A 16232-nucleotide genomic window follows, 5' to 3' on the forward strand; every position below is an offset into this window, starting at 1 on the left:
TGTGCCTTGCTGTGTGCCTTGTGTCCCTGCAGACCTGTGCAAGGAGACATCGTGACTTCCTTCTGTGCTGCTGACTAGGAGTCAGCCAGTAGGTCCGAAGATCAGTCCTCCCAGGGTTGAAGTGGGAGAGAGAGTGAGGAGGAGCCCGCGGCGCAGTCTATGTCCTCCGATTGGGGAAGGTCCTTGAGGTTGCCATTCTTCTCTTAACAGGCGGCGACACAGCCATGGCCTTGCTATCGTGGGTGTCCCAGACAGGGGAGGAAGGAGGGCCATAGAGGGGAGGAGGACCTAGTGAACATGGAGTGAGTTTTGAAGGGGGAAACTATTTGTGGTATTTGAGTCCCGGAGGCATATGAAACCGCCCACAGAAGACACATTCCGAAGTCTTCAGTGGGAACCTGGGAGAGGGCAGAGGACTGCGCGGCGCGGGATGGGGTGGGGCGAGGAGGGGCGCCACAGCCCACTAGGCAGGCACCATCCTCACTGCGCATGTCCACTGGGCGTCTTCCCCTCTGCCCCTTTGCCTATGTGGTGAACTCCCTGGAGCTGTGAGGGTGTGAGGGTCGCGTTCCTGCTGTCTGGACTTTTTCTGTCTTACTGAGACGCAGCCGGTAGGTCCACAAGCCATTCCTCCCAAGAGTTGAAGTGTGAGTGAGTGTGAGGAGGAGCCAGTGGCTATCCGGAGCGTGGGACAGCATGGTCCACGGCCTCAGAGGCCGAAGGGTCTCAAGGTGCTCGTCCTTCTCCTCGTGAGGTGGCACTGCCATGGGCCTTGTTGTGGTGAGGTCAGAATGAGTGAAGAAGGTGGGCCACGCAGTTGAGAGCGGTCAGGTGAAAATGGGGCGAGTGTTGGGGTTGCTGGGGCAGGTATCCGAGTCCCTGGAACCCTCGACCGAGGACAGATTCCAGGCTCCTTCGTGTCGACCCGGGAAGGAGCAGGGTGGGCATTAAGGAAGGGAACTGGGAATGCTGCGGGTTGGCAACCATGGCCCTGAGGTCTGTAGAGCGCCTGGCAGAGGTGTACAGTGAGGAGGGCCCAGCGCTGTGTGGCAGCTTCTCAACTCCACCATGGAAGTTTGAGTGGGTGGGGCTCTGCGTTCCAACAAAACTTGATTTTAGGGGGGAAATGGGCCTAGCAAATGGGTGTGTGACAAAAACCGTAGTTACTACAGTTTTAATTCTCTGGCTGTATTTTCCCAAATGTCTCCACGGAGGAGAGTTCAGTTGTGAAACCAAACCTTATTGGAAATATCCTGTGTCTTTTGCCAGGAGCCTTAAGAAATTGCTCAGTTAGCTTGACCAACTTAATGGCTTCGCAAGCATTCAGAAGGCACACACACTTACGCTTGCCCTGAGACTTAGTTCGAAAGTATTTACAAACTTTTAAAAAACGACAAGTTAACATTTGGTCATGGAAGTGGTCAAATATAGCTGTCTTTTCAAGTACATTTACCAATTCACAGTATTCTGCTTGCAGTGTGAAATATGATTTGGCGAGGAAGATCAACATATAGGCCTAGACCAAGGAGAAGTGTACCACCTCCTGAGCTGATTGGGCCTCTGCCGGTGAGTATCTTAACCTTTGATGTTTTCTATTAGCAGAAAGTTATTTTTGTAACTTGATGTTGTTGCAAAACTATGTTTTGTAATTGTTGTTGAACCGATATAGATACACCAATAAAGGTGTCCCATGCTGATAAAAATAATCATGGCATCTCATGAAGGAAAGACTAATCCAAGAGGATTAAGTTCTCCTGTTGTCTGGATAGATGATCTTGTGTTCCCCAGATTTTGCCCATGATTTCCTTCTCATGCTTATTTGCAAAAGATTACACACATTCATCCTAACATAGATTAAAACAGCTTCCAAAGCCCTTGAGGGCAACTGTCTTAGAGTAACCTCTTTGTGGGAAGAGTAACTTTATGAAAAATAAGTATGTGGAATAGTGTTGGAGAAATGTCTTTAGACTTATGATCAGAAGCATCTATGTATTCTGTATATTTATATTATTGAAATGTATCGATAACAAAACTTTTTATCTGCACACACACACACACACACACCCCTCGTTCCAGGAGCCCAGTGATGCGGAGCCTCAGCAAGAGGAACCACCAACTGAAAGTCGGGATCCTACACCTTGTCAGGAGAGAGAAGAAGATCAGGGTGCGGCTGAGATTCAAGGTGCTGGGAGGGGAAAGAAAGAATGTCTATGGGGAGGGAAGGAGGCCTATGTGTGCATCATGCCTTATGCCATGACCAGTAACAGGAGGAAAGAAAACATTGGGAAAGGATCTCAAATATTTGCTGAGAGTTGGCTGGACAAGTGAAGAGTATAGTTTGCAGCTTCATGCAGCCCCTGGATATAATGAATCTTCTCCTACCTTTGAAATATATTTTGTATGCTTGAAAATACAGTCCTTGCTAAATCAGATGAAACTGTTTAATTTGATGTACAAAAATGTACATTATTTCACTAGTTTACTTTGATCTTCTTAGAATGTTGTCTGATCTTCTTAGCCGAGGTGTCCACAGTATTGTATGCACCCTTTAACAGCATGTGGAGTGCCAAATCACCCTACCTTAGAACACCCTGAATAAAGCCCATTTGTATAAGGATGTTAGCCCTATTTTGTAAATAAGAAAACTGAGGCTCTGAAATGGAGGCTTACCAAGAACACTTGACTCATGGAGAAGGAATTCATATTTCATTCCAACGTTTGTATTCTCCCTACCATTCACATTAGAAAACGTGAATGATTTTGCTTGAAATGTTAATACTCGAATGTGTCTGTACTGTAAGGTACTTCAGTATTGGCTCAGGACAAAACAAAGTTCAGTGAAGCAGGATAGCAACTCCAGAAAAGACCTCAATGAATGACAGCCACTCTTTCCTTTGCTCTGTATTTTTGACAGTATGTTTGGTAAAATCTGGATAATTCGGGACATTGGCATACAGGTAGCTATATTAGTATGATTTTAAGGGGCTTTTAAAGAGTTGTTTATATACTTTTATAATTAGAAAACTCGAAGTATGATAAGATTATCATGAAACAGAAATTATTTCCTCAACAGATAGCATTTTGAAGTTGAACATTGACAGAATTTGGGTCATGGATTACTTTAGCAATTCACTGTTAAGGGGTTTCCAGAATATGACTGTCAACAATGCCTATTAATTTTTTTTTTCACTCAAGTTCCTGTACTCTTGTGGAAGACAGCGATTTTGCTGTTATATTTGGTACTTTTATGTGAATGGGATTCGTTTATGGAAAGTTACATATAGGGCCTTTGAACCTAAGGTTGTCTAATTTTAACCAAAAAATTTCCAAGTTACCTCAACAGGTAATGAGTGTCAGGACTGTAAGATTTGTCATAGGCTCGCCAACACATTCATCTAATCTTTCAGAAAATTACATTTGAGTTATGATTAAAATGCTATCCATTGGGTAGTCTTTAGGTTTCCTAGATAGCTGACACTCACTGTTTATAATACACAATGGTAAAGTATAGGGAATGTAAGGGTGGTGTGATTTTTCCTCAGACTGTCATTTAAGATAAGATTTCATAATACAGGAAAACAAAGGTGGGACATCTTTACGTCACATTTATTACCACAGTCGACTGCAGCCTTTTATTTCATAACACTGAGGAAAATAATATTATTATTTCCTTATTTATCTTTCTTGTTTGCCTGCTTCAATTGATAACCTTTGTATTTTTTTTATTATACTTTAAGTTCTAGGATACATGTGCACAACATGAAGTTTTGCTACATATGTATACATGTGCCATGTTGGTGTGCTGCACCCATTAACTTGTCATTTACATTAGGTATATCTCCTAATGCTGTCCCTCTCCCCTCCCCCCACCCCACAACAGGCCCTAGTGTGTGATGTTCCCCTTCCTGTGTCAAAGTGTTCTCATTGTTCAATTCCCACCTGTGAGTGAGACCATGCGGTGTTTGGTTTTCTGTTCTTGCGATAGTTTGCTAAGAATGATGGTTTCCAGCTTCATCCATGTCCCCACGAAGAACATGAAGTCATCCTTTTTTATGGCTGCATAGTATTCCATGGTGTTTATGTGCCACATTTTCTTAATCCAGTCTATCATTGATGGACATTTGGGTTGGTTACAAGTCTTTGCTATTGTGAATAGTGCTGCTGTAAACATAGGTGTGCCTGTGTCTTTATAGCAGCATGATTTATAATCCTTCGGGTATATACCCAGTAATAGGATGGCTGGGTCAAATGGTATTTCTAGTTCTAGATCCTTGAGGAATCGCCACACTGTCTTTCACAATGGTTGAACTAGTTTACAGTCCCAGCAACAGTGTAAAAGTGTTCCTCTTTCTCTACATCCTCTCCAGCACCTGTTGTTTCCTGATTTTTAAATAATTGCCTTTCTAACTGGTGTGAGATGGTATCTCGTGGTTTTGATTTGCATTTCTCTGATGGCGAGTGATGATGAGCATTTTTTCATGTGTCTGTTGGCTGCATAAATGTCTTCTTTTCAGAAGTGTCTGTTCATATGCTTTGCCCGCTTTTTGATGGGGTGGTTTTTTTCTTGTAAATTTGTTTGAGTTCTTTGTAGATTCTGGATATTAGCCCTTTGTCAGATGAGTAGATTGCAAAAATTTTCTCCCATTCTGTAGGTTGCCTGTTCACTCTGATGGTAGTTTCTTTTGCTGTGCAGAAGCTCTTTAGTTTAATTAGATCCCATTTGTCAATTTTAGCTTTTGTTGCCATTGCTTTTGGTGTTTTAGACATGAAGTCCTTGCCCATGCCTGTGTCCTGAATGGTATTGCCTAGGTTTTCTTCTAGGATTTTTATGGTTTTAGGTCTAATATTTAAGTGTGTAATCCAGCTTGAATTAATTTTTGTATAAGGTGTAAGGAAGGGATCCAGTTTCAGCTTTCTACATATGGCTAGCCAGTGTTCCCAGCACCGTTTATTAAATAGGGAATCCTTTCCCCATTTCTTGTTTTTGTCAGATTTGTCAAAGATCAGGTGGTTGTAGATGTGTGGTATTATTTCTGAGGGCTCTGTTCTGTTCCATTGGTCTAGATCTCTGTTTTGGTGCCAGTACGATGGTGTTTTGGTTACTGTAGCCTTGTAGTATAGTTTGAAGTCAGGTAGCGTGATGCCTCTAGCTTTGTTCTTTTGGCTTAGGATTATCTTGGCAATGCGGGCTCTTTTTTGGTTCCATACACACTTTAAAGTAGTGTTTTCCAATTCTGTGAAGAAAGTCATTGGTAGCTTAATTGGGATGGCATTGAATCTGTAAATTACCTTGGGCAGTATGGCCATTTTCACAATATTGATTCTTCCTATCCTTGAGCATGGAATGTTCTTCCATTTGTTTGTGCCCTCTTTTATTTCATTGAGCAGTTAACCTTTGTATTTTTAAGCGCTTGACCTGGAAGCTGATCTCCAGGAGCAATCTCAGTCAAAGACTGGGGATGAATGCGGAGATGGTCCTGATGACCAGGGGAAGATTCTGCCAAAATCAGAGGAATTTAAAATGCCAGAAGGAGGTATGCTCTCCATTAAGATGCAAAATTATGTGCTTTCTGTTTTCCACAATATTTTACTTTTGATAATAAGAGAGAACATTACTACCCCCTTAAAATCAGAGTTCAAATGCAGACTTTCTTTGAAAGGTTGTTCAGACCCCAATTGCCTGACTGCAAGACTTAAACACTATCAGATACAGACACAAATTGGGTCAAAGCCATATTGAATCATCAAATATGAAAGCATATTCTTACTTCTGATTATACCTAACAACTAACAATTTTCAGATTTTTTTCTTATTTCTGATTTTAACAAATACTTAATGCATTTGTAATACCAGTTTGTGTGAAATATCCTAGCACCTTAAGCAGATTCTAATACCAACTCTAATATTATTTGTGAGATTCTGGATTAATTCCATAAATTCTACAACCACCTTTGGTTGTAGAACACTGCTGTTATTGAAAATAGTAAATGCAAATCAGATGTATTAACATCTGTTTTAAAGTTTATTTCTGCATCCTCATGTTCTGTTGGATAAAATACAAAGATATGATTTGTTTTTCATAACAATCAGTTTCACTCCAGTTCTAATATCTGAGTTGAGACATCATGGTTCCTAAGAAAATGAGCAGGCAACTTGCTTGATGAAAGTACCTTTTCCACATATTTTCCAAATTGATGACTGTTAATTAGAAGAGCTTCTGAATTTATAGGAAGCATTCCATGTTTGTGGAAGAAATTACCTAAATGTTTTTACTCTACAGTGCTGAACCATTCCATTAGACTATTTACGTTGAAAGATAGTTTTCAATTATTTCCAGGAGCCCATTGAACAAGCCTCAATTGTATTCTTAGGAAGATAGTCTTAAATGAATATCTTGTTAAAATAGATAGAAAATTACACGAGAAAGGAAAATATTACAAAATGAAAATAATAAAGAGCAATAGAATAAATCTAAGGGAAAAAGAAAGAGGTACTTAATAAGAGACAGGTATGAATCATTAGTAAAAGGAAATGTAATCCAAAAGTAATACATTTAAAAGATTGTTCTTTTGAAAAATAGCTATGAATAGAGTAATAATTTGCACACTCGTAAAGAAAATGGAAAAAGCTCAACATGGAATACGAACAAGACCCTAACAGATACTGAATATATGGTAGAATCGAAAGTGAATACATTCTTAAACTTTAATATTTTCAAAATATGAATGAAGTGATTGATATTCTAGGAACACATACATTAGTTAATATATTCCAGTAATACCTGAATATCTAAACATCACAAAGACTGTGGAAAAACTTCTGAAATTTCCCACTTATCCCTCAAAAACACTCAACTTTTAGAAACAAATATTTGGCTTTTCCAGATGTCTTACTGTCCTTTTCCATTTTCCTCTCCCTCCATTTCTTTTTTTTGCCCCACTCCTCATGATATATGCCTCTTTCCCATTTTGATGTCAAAAATAATAGTGATAGATTAAACCGAATCTGACCATGTAATTTATTTTACCAATGGAAATATTTTCAAGTGTAAGAAGAGGGACTCTTCATATTGACATCAGGATGACAGGTAAAAATGTTGGACAAAAATGGTTACTGTACCTTAAAGAACACAGGTGGGTAAACTAGCCCCAAGCAACATTTTTGCACTTCTGCACAACGGAGAAAAAACAAATGCAGTACTGGCCTTTCAATTCACTGCACTTACGCAGTTCCTTATGTGACATAACCTGTTTCCCAGGAACTTGTTGAACATCCAGACTATTATTTCAAGGCAAAACATTATATTACATTATACATTGTTTGTAAATTCCTTTTGTTTCTTAGGTTTGTTGTGTGTTGGTTATGTTTTTATTAAAACTGTACACAATGTTTGCTTTTCACTTTGGGCCACCTTTTAATAGGTTCACTTGATTTAAAGCGTTTTGAAGTTAGACAGTTTTTGGTTCCCTTGAACTACAGAATGCAGGGTGTTTTAAAAATGTTGCTAATGTATATGCTTGGAAGCCTATCTTCAAAGTCTCTACAGAGGTCTAACTGAATGTTAGCCATCAGGTTACTCTTAGGCTTCTGGTTTTAGTCCATGGTATAAAACCACAACTTTGGTGTCCTTCATATACCTTTAATGTCATCTGAATACAGTTCTGCTACTAATATTCCCTCCTGTTATGTTTCTATTATAGGTGACAGACAACCGCAGGTTTAAATGAAGACAAGCTGAAACAACACAAACTGTTTCTATCTAAGATATTTGACTTAAAAATATCGAAATAAACTTTTGCGGCTTTCTCCAAATAAGTCTTGCACATTTTTTTTTTTGTTCATGTTATTCCCAAATATTTGATACTATTGAAAATGGTGGCCAGGTATGGTGGCTCAAGCCTGTAATCACAGCACTTTGGGATGCTGAGGCAGGAGGATTTCTTGAGCTCAGGAAACTGACACCAGCTTGGGCAACATAGTGAGACCCCCTCACTGCAAAATAAATGAATGAGTGCATGAATGTATGCATGTATATATGTAGCCTTAGTCCCAGCTACTTCTGAGGCTACGTTGAGAGGATCCCTTGAACTCAGGAGGTAGAGGATGTGGGTAGTTATGTTCAGGCCACTGCAACTCCAGCCTGGGTGACAGAGTGAGACTGTTTGAAAAAAAAAAAAGGAAAAGTATCATTTTTGAAATTTTGTATTCTGATTACACTGGTATACACACTTGTGATATTATGAAATATATAAATAATATTTGGTCCTCTACCCGCTGTACTGGCATACAACTCTTAATATTTTTAGAATCTCCACAAAGTGATGTCTTTTTGTATGCTAATGAGTTGACTGTTGCCTAACAGCCTCTAGGTAGCTTTGGGATGGGGGATTAGAGGGCTGGGACTTTCAGTCCCACTCCAAACCTTCAGGAAAGGGAGAAGGGCTCCCTTCTTCAGGAAAGGGAGTGAGAGGTTGATTACCAATAGCCAGCCAGTGGTTTAATCAATCACACCTGCATCATGGAAACCTCCATGAAAACCCAAAAGGACAGGGTTCAGAGAGCTTCTGGATAGCCTCGCACACAGAGGACAGCATTTCCACAGGGGGCATGGCTCCCTGCCCCTTAACCCATTCCTTATCCTATGCATCTCTTTAACTGGATCCTTTCTAATATCCTGTTTAAATCAACCCATAAATGTATATGTTTCACTGAGTCGTGAGATGCTTTAGTAAATTAATTGAACTTGAGTAGGAGTCATGGGAAATTCAGTTTATAGCTGGTGGGTCAGAAACACAGTAAAACAATTTAGGGCTTGTGGCAATTGGCAGGGTCCTCTTGCGGGACTGAGCCCTCAACCTGTGCAATCTGATGTTATCTCCAGGTAGATCCTCTGGAGTTGAATGAGAGGATACCCAGCTGGTGTATGCTGGAAAACTGTTTGCTTGCTTGGTGTGTGGAGAAAAGCCCCCACATATCTGGTCACAGAAGTCTTTGATGTTACTGGTTGTAGGGCAAGAACAGAGAAAACACTTTTTTCCTTCCATTCAACCAACAGGTATCATGTTTGTATATTGTTTTTCTATGCAGTAAACTTGCTAAATATCCTTATTCCAAATTTATCTCTAGATCCTTTCTGATTTTCAACACACACAATTGTATCATCTTTGAATAACGACAGCTTGTTTTTGACATTTCAAACAGTATCCTTTTTCCTTTTTCCTATTCTACAACATTGGACAGACCCACCCAATACAATGCTGATTAGAACCAGTAATTGTGGCCATCTTTCTCATATGCCTAGTAGGCACTGGAAATTTTTTTTTAACATCTTACCATGCTTGCTGTGCTTTTAAAAATAGATCTATTTTATTAGAATAGGAAGCTCCAGTCTATTTTCCATTTGTTAAGACTATTTATCTTGAATATATGTTGAGTTTCATGAAGCATTTGTAATGCATCCATGTAGATGATTACAGGACTTTTTCCTTTATTAATCTGTTAACATTGTGAATTACATTGGTAAGTTGCTATGTTTAAACCAACGCTGCATTCCTAGGGGGAACATTGGGTCATGACACATTATCCTTTTTGACGAATCTATATATTACTAATTTGTTTAGGATTTGTATGTGTGTTCTCAGAAGTGACATTAGCCTATATTCTTATTTTATGTAGAGATGCTCCTCAAGTTATCATAGAATTATGTCCCAATAAATCGATCATATATTGAAAATTTTGTAAGTTGAAAATGCATTCAGTACACCTAACTTAGCAAACATCATAGCTTAGCTTAGCCTACCTTAAACGTGCCCAGCATACTTACATTAGCCTACGGTTGTGCAAAATCATCTAACACAAAGTCTATTTTATCATAACTTTGAATATCTCATGTAATTTTTGAATACTATCCTGGAAGTGAAAAATATAATGGCTATATAGGTTATTCGAAGTACTGTTTCCACTGAACGCATTTCTTTTATCTGCCATCATAAAGCCAAATACTTTTAAGGGGAGGCATCGTAAGTCGTGGCTGTCTGTATTCTCTCTGTTGGACTTTGGTATCTAGGTTACACTAGCTTCATGAAATGAATTGGGATATAAGTCCTCTTTCTTTTCTTTTCTTTTCTTTTCTTTCCTTTTCTTTTCTTTTCTTCTCTTCTCTTCTCTTCTCTTTTCTTTTCTTTTTTCTTTTCTTTTCTTAGACGGAATCTCGCTCTGTCGTCCGGGCTGGAATGCAGTGGCGTGATCTCGGCTCACTGCAAGCTCCGCCTCCCGGGTATAAGTCCTCTTTCTATTCACTGGAACTGAAATCTCTGCAAGACTGAATAACTTGGGGGTAGGCTTTGCCATGTTCTTTTGTTTCTAGATTGAATCTCCTTTTTACCTTTGGACCCTACTTAAAGACAGAAGGAGCAGCTCTAGGTTCCTATGCCTTTGAACTTTGTAAGGTGGCCATCTTTCCTCCAATGATCCCTCTAATGATGCTGTCACTCTGAAAACTACCTGCTCCTTTTTTTTGTACTGATATTAACCCCTGTACACAGAAAGTTAAAAGTTGCCATTCTATTAATTTGCCTACATAAGATTTTTAAGAGATGGGTTCTTGCTATGTTGCCCAGGCTGATCTTGAACTCCTGGGTTCAAGTGATCATTCCTTCTTGGCCTCCAAATGTCCTGGGATAACAGGTGAGAGCCACCATGCCGGGCCTGCCTACATGATTTTGATCTGTGGTATGTGATTGTGAATGGGTTGACTAACCAAAGCTGTGTATAGTTACGACAATAGCTACATTTATTGAGTTCTTTAAGAAAAACAGGAATAATAATAACTTGCATTTATGGAGTATGTGTTATCCATTAGCCACTTCTCTGAGCTACGTTTCATTTTTTTCTGACCTCATTTAATCCTTTAAAAAGGTGAGTCAGAGTTTTCATAAAATTTACAATAAATGACTCTAGTAAAAAGCAGATATGGGGATTCAAGTTCTAAGTTCACAGTCTGCACTTTCTCAAAGCAAATGCTTCTGACAGCATTGAATGTAGAACTGGTGTTGCATATACTGACTTCAGTGGTAATCTCATTTTTATATAAATCTGTGGTAATATATAAAAAATATATATTTTTCATTGTTCAAGATAAAAGGCTTTATTCTTTTCTTGAAGGAAGTGTTTCCCAAAATATGGCCCGTAGAGCTAACAGGCGTTTCGAGATGAAACCATTGGTACAAAAACATTTTAAAAAGTAATGATAACATACCTATTTTACGGTGCTACAGAACAATATAACTTGAATACTAAAGTCTTTTGGAATAGTTTGTGGGAACACGGAGAGAAGAACTGATGCCTCAATCCCTATGGAAAATGCCACGACATCTCCTGCAAACACATTTGACCTTTCTTTAAAAGTTATTAAGAGCCAGGGAGGGAGAAGCACCAAACCTCATATATATATATATATATATATATATATAAATATATATATTTTTAATATTTTTAGAAAAGCACATACATTTATTTAATGTAAGTTTTACATAGGGAAAGGAAAACACAAAGAAACAGGAAAACTTGTGTATATTTATTCTAGGTTTGATGCAGAAGTGGATAGTGATGGAAAAGCATGTTGGATAAAAATGCATGATCTGATGATAGTCAATTGGGGAGAACTCAGCTATGCCTGTTTGTTCAGATTGCTGTCAATGATCTTGTGTTTCTAGAGATATACAGATGTCCATTTCCTCTGGGCATAGAGACAGCAACTGTCAAATGAGGGTTTTATGACCTGCTTCAGGAGAGAAGAATTGGGGGAAGGTGAGAGTTACCTTCCTGTTTCTGCTGTTTTCTAAATACCCCCATATTCTGGGGTAGTGTGTCCTGAACCCCATCACTCAAAAGTTACCACTGGTTTTATATCTCTGTATGATATATTCCAAGCTTTTCAACATGACATACAAAATTTTCTCTCTTTCCCACCCTCCTGTGATCTTTCTAGTTTCAATCACCACCACTTTCCACCTTTCATTTTGTATTCTATTGTCAAGGACTGCTCATACTTCTCATCCACACACAATGCTATTTTATTCCTCCCTGTCTGTATATATATTGTCTTCTCTGCCTAGAATGTGCTTACCCCTCTTTCTTTACTTGAGTAACTCCCATTTACTCTCCCTTACTCTGCTCAGGTCTTATCTTCTCTATGAAGCCTTCTTTAATGTACTTAGACTGCTAAGCTTCCTCTTTTGTATTTCTAAAAGAAATCCTGCTTCCCACTTTAAATCATTTTTATTTATTTTATTTATTTTTTAATTTTTAAAATTATACTTTAAGTTCTAGGGTACATGTGCACAACGTGCAGGTTTGTTACATATGTATACATGTGCCATGTTGGTGTGCTGCACCCATTAACTCGTCATTTACATTAGGTATATCTCCTAATGCTATCCCTCCCCCCTCCCCCCTCCCCACAATAGGACCCGGTGTGTGATGATCCCCTTCCTGTGTCCAAGTGATCTCATTGTTCAATTCCCACCTATGAGTGAGAACATGTGGTATTTGGTTTTCTGTTCTTGCGATAGTTTGCTGAGAATGATAGTTTCCAGCTGCATCCATGTCCCTACAAAGGACACGAACTCATCCTTTTTTATGGCTACATAGTATTCCATAGTGTATATGTGCCACATTTTCTTAATCCAGTCTGTCACAGATGGACATTTGGGTTGATTCCAAGTCTTTACTATTGTGAATAGTGCCGCAATAAACATACGTGTGCATGTGTCTTTATAGCAGCATGACTTATAATTCTTTGGGTATATCCCCAGTAATGGGATGGCTGGGTCAAATGGTATTTCTAGTTCTAGGTCCTTGAGGAATAGTTCTGGGATACATGTGAAGAATGTGCAGATTTGTTACGTAGGTGTACATGTGCCATGTGGTTTGCTGCACCTGTCACCCTGTCATCTAGGTTTTAAGCTCTGCATGCATTAGGTATTTGTCCTAATGCTCTCCTTCTCCTTGCCCCCAACCCCTCAACAGGCCCTGGTGTGTGTTGTTCCCCCTCCCTGTATCCATGTGTTCTCATCGTTCTACTCCCACTTATGAGTGAGGGAATGTGGTGTTTTGTTCTCTGTTCCTGTATTAGTTCGCTGAGGATGATGGCTTCCAGCTTCATCCATGTCCCTGCAAAGGACATGATCTCATTCTTTTTTATGCCTGCATAGTATTTCATACAAACATCATTTTTCATCTACATAAAACTCCATCAGTCTGATAGTCACCACATCTCATTCAGAAGCCCCTGAAGCTTCCTGGATCCAGCCTGATACCCCTCTTACTAAACATAACACAGGATTTTCAACTCTGGGCTCCATTTGTATCCTCATACCCACAAAGAGAATTCTGCAGCAAAGGGCCCTACTCAGAATCCATACTGCTTAAGGAGGGGAAGGAGATTATAATCAGCAATTATTTCTCCCTATTACAGAGATCGTAAAATATTTTCTTATCCAAAAGGACTGAAAAGCTAGGATTCAAATAAAACGTAGGGGATCCCATTTGCCACAAAGTATGTGAGAAGTTCCTAGGCTGCAGAGCTGGATGAAAGAATGAGGGCCTAGGTAGTAGACAGGGGAAAGTAACCAGGGCAACTTGCTGATGAGAGAGAACTTGGGTCCTAGCTACATTGTCTCTTTATAGGCTATGGCATGAAATAGCCATGGGTTTCTATCCTGCCTCTCGAACACTGGCCTTGAGATGGTGGGCAAGATACTTACATCCTGTGGGACTGTTTCCCCATTTCTAAAGTAGAAATTAGAATATTTACACTAAATACTTGCTATGAAGAATAAATGAAATAATAGAGGAAGCAGGCATTACATTGCAGACAAATTTGGTTTACTAGTTACATTTCTGCTTTTTCTTCAAAATTTATTTTTTTCATTCAATTTACCTTTACAACTACATCTATAGTAAGTGATAACTGCTTTTGAAATGCAAGTAAAAATACCAAGTTATCTTTAAAAATGCATTTGACTTCCAAAACTTATTTGATTTAAATAAATATGTTAATTAATTGTGTAACACATGGAATTAATTCTAAAGTCTGTTTGTAAATACCCAACGGTGACAAGGCCAATCCTAAGTCAGTGGTATGTGCTAAAAACTGTGCTCCTTGCTCTGTGTGATGCCAGGAGGAATTAGTCAATATTCTGGCCAGGCAACACTACACACAATTCTGTACAATAGTGTGTCAATTACTCAAGCAGTTCCTAAACAGCCCCGTTGTGGCTAACTAGGCTACAAGGTTCATCAGTACAGTTGTTAGTTTGCCTTGTCCCATATCCATTGATTTGGCCGGTAAGAAGAAAATGAACCCAAATTGATCCAAGTGGTTGATTGCTTGCATACACAGCAAAAGCAAGATCGGCATTGTGTCAGGACTGTGTCCCTAGTCTCACAGTATGCCGCTGAATCAGAGGTACTCAATGACAGCACAGATGGTGGTCTCTCTGCCTGTAAGGAGCCCATAGTCATATCCTGTAGCCAGGGTTGAAACCACACTGAATATTGAACCCAAGATCACAACTGACACAGCTTCGACTATGGAACAGCAGGGGCGACCCAGCTCCTGAACATCCCAGGCACAACACCTGGGGATGGCATCCACGCTTTTGAAGTGGAGGAACTGGTGTCAATGTCTACCCTGAACTGACTGGATTCTGACAGTTGCCCTAAGCCAAAGATGCAAATGAATTGTTTGGACTGGATAAGAAACCCTAGAGGGAAATGTCGCACAGTGGGAGGCCACATTGGGAGCCTTGGCCAGCTCCTGCCTAACGAATGTATGTCCTGCTGGGGGTACCCTAACAAGGGTAAACTCTTAGAGTTTACCATGGGTATAACTTGTGCCCTCTGGGACTGTACTTGCATGTGCACCCTGACTATCCTGACCCTGCCTGAGCCCTGGAAGGCATTTACATCAGTCTCAGTTTCCTGGCCAGCATCGTACTGAGCCTGAAGTGGAGGCTTGGGCTGGACAAAGAAGGTTTATACAGAATCTTAGTTAGGAAGTCACCTGCCTTTGTCAGATAGACCTTCATAATTTATAGGATTTGTATAAGATGGCTATGACGGGAAATCTGGCGTGTCATCTTGGCTCAGTCATGGTCCAGACAAAATTGTTCACTTTGTCCAGGGTAGGTGTCTCTCTGAAGGTGTTTTTCAGATGAGACTAGCAGTTAAATAAACAGACACTGGGTAAACTTAATTGCCCTCCACAATGTGGGTGAGCCGCATCCAGTCGCTTGAAGGCTTTCAGAGAAGAAGACTGAGGTCCTCCTCAAGATGAAGAAATTCTGCCTCTACACTGCCCTTAAATTTGAGCTATCACATCACCTCTGCCATGGGACTCCAGCCTGACATCCTGCTTTGCAAGGTTTGTACTTTCCAGCCCTCATAATTGCATGATCCACTTCCTCAAAATCAATCTCTCTCTCTCTCTCTCTCTGAGTGCATACACACACACATACACACACACACACACACACACACACACACACACACAGAGGAGCCCTAACCAATAGGCTGCTTACATCTGGGACTCTTAAAGGGCATCACTGAGATCAGTACTGCAGGTTGATCTCACTCTACTGCAGGGCTCCTAAGGCAGACGCCTGTGGCGTTCCCCTCCCACCCTCTGCAGACGGACATCCACATGGCTCATCACTGTGACTCTGGGTTTGGTCATCCAACCAGGTAGAGATCACTACAATTCCACAAGTGGTCCCTGCCCTCCTTCTGCCTGTGAGGTCCTCTGTTCTATCCTGAGGACACAGAGATCTACTGGGTATGTTTCCAGCTTGCCAGGAGAGACCACAGAGCCTGGTGAGGGAGATATACCTGCACAAAGAGAACTTCAGTGCAGTAACAGCAACGGGCATAGCCAGTGTGTTGACCAACTCATGAGAGATCACACTACCAACATCTCCCGCTTGATTTTCCCCATCAACTAACAGCTTATCCTGGAAACAATCCCTTTGGTAGGTAAGTTGGATTATCCTCATTGTTTCCCCCGGGGCATGCGGAGCTACAAAGCAAATTGATACTGGTATATTGTGTGAAAGTGGAATCCAAGAATGGAATGCTCTGTAGTGCTGTGATTGCCAAAGCAGTCAATAAATCTTTGGAACTTCCCAGATGAAGCAACTTTACAAGCCTCTCTCAGTTTACAGGGAGTGAC

The 16232-nt window shown here is 40.2% G+C and overlaps 1 protein-coding gene across 2 annotated transcripts; it reads left to right on the forward strand.

Moving 5' to 3' along the window:
* Window positions 1-520: 520 nt before the first annotated feature.
* Window positions 521-7813, forward strand: XAGE3 (X antigen family member 3). Of its 2 annotated transcripts, none has more exons than XM_010375634.2 (5): window positions 521-611; window positions 1478-1566; window positions 2077-2182; window positions 5409-5534; window positions 7702-7813. In XM_010375634.2, exons 2-5 carry the CDS (start codon window positions 1486-1488, stop codon window positions 7722-7724), a joined length of 336 nt encoding a protein of 111 aa, XP_010373936.1. In that variant the 5' UTR covers window positions 521-611; window positions 1478-1485; the 3' UTR covers window positions 7725-7813. The 2 variants fall into 2 exon arrangements, with proteins under 2 accessions (XP_010373936.1, XP_030790111.1); XM_030934251.1 differs by having other exon boundaries at window positions 592-611; window positions 2077-2164.
* Window positions 7814-16232: the final 8419 nt, after the last annotated feature.

This window comes from Rhinopithecus roxellana, chromosome 7 (genome assembly GCF_007565055.1).
Source record: "Rhinopithecus roxellana isolate Shanxi Qingling chromosome 7, ASM756505v1, whole genome shotgun sequence".
Taxonomy (NCBI): domain Eukaryota; kingdom Metazoa; phylum Chordata; class Mammalia; order Primates; family Cercopithecidae; genus Rhinopithecus; species Rhinopithecus roxellana.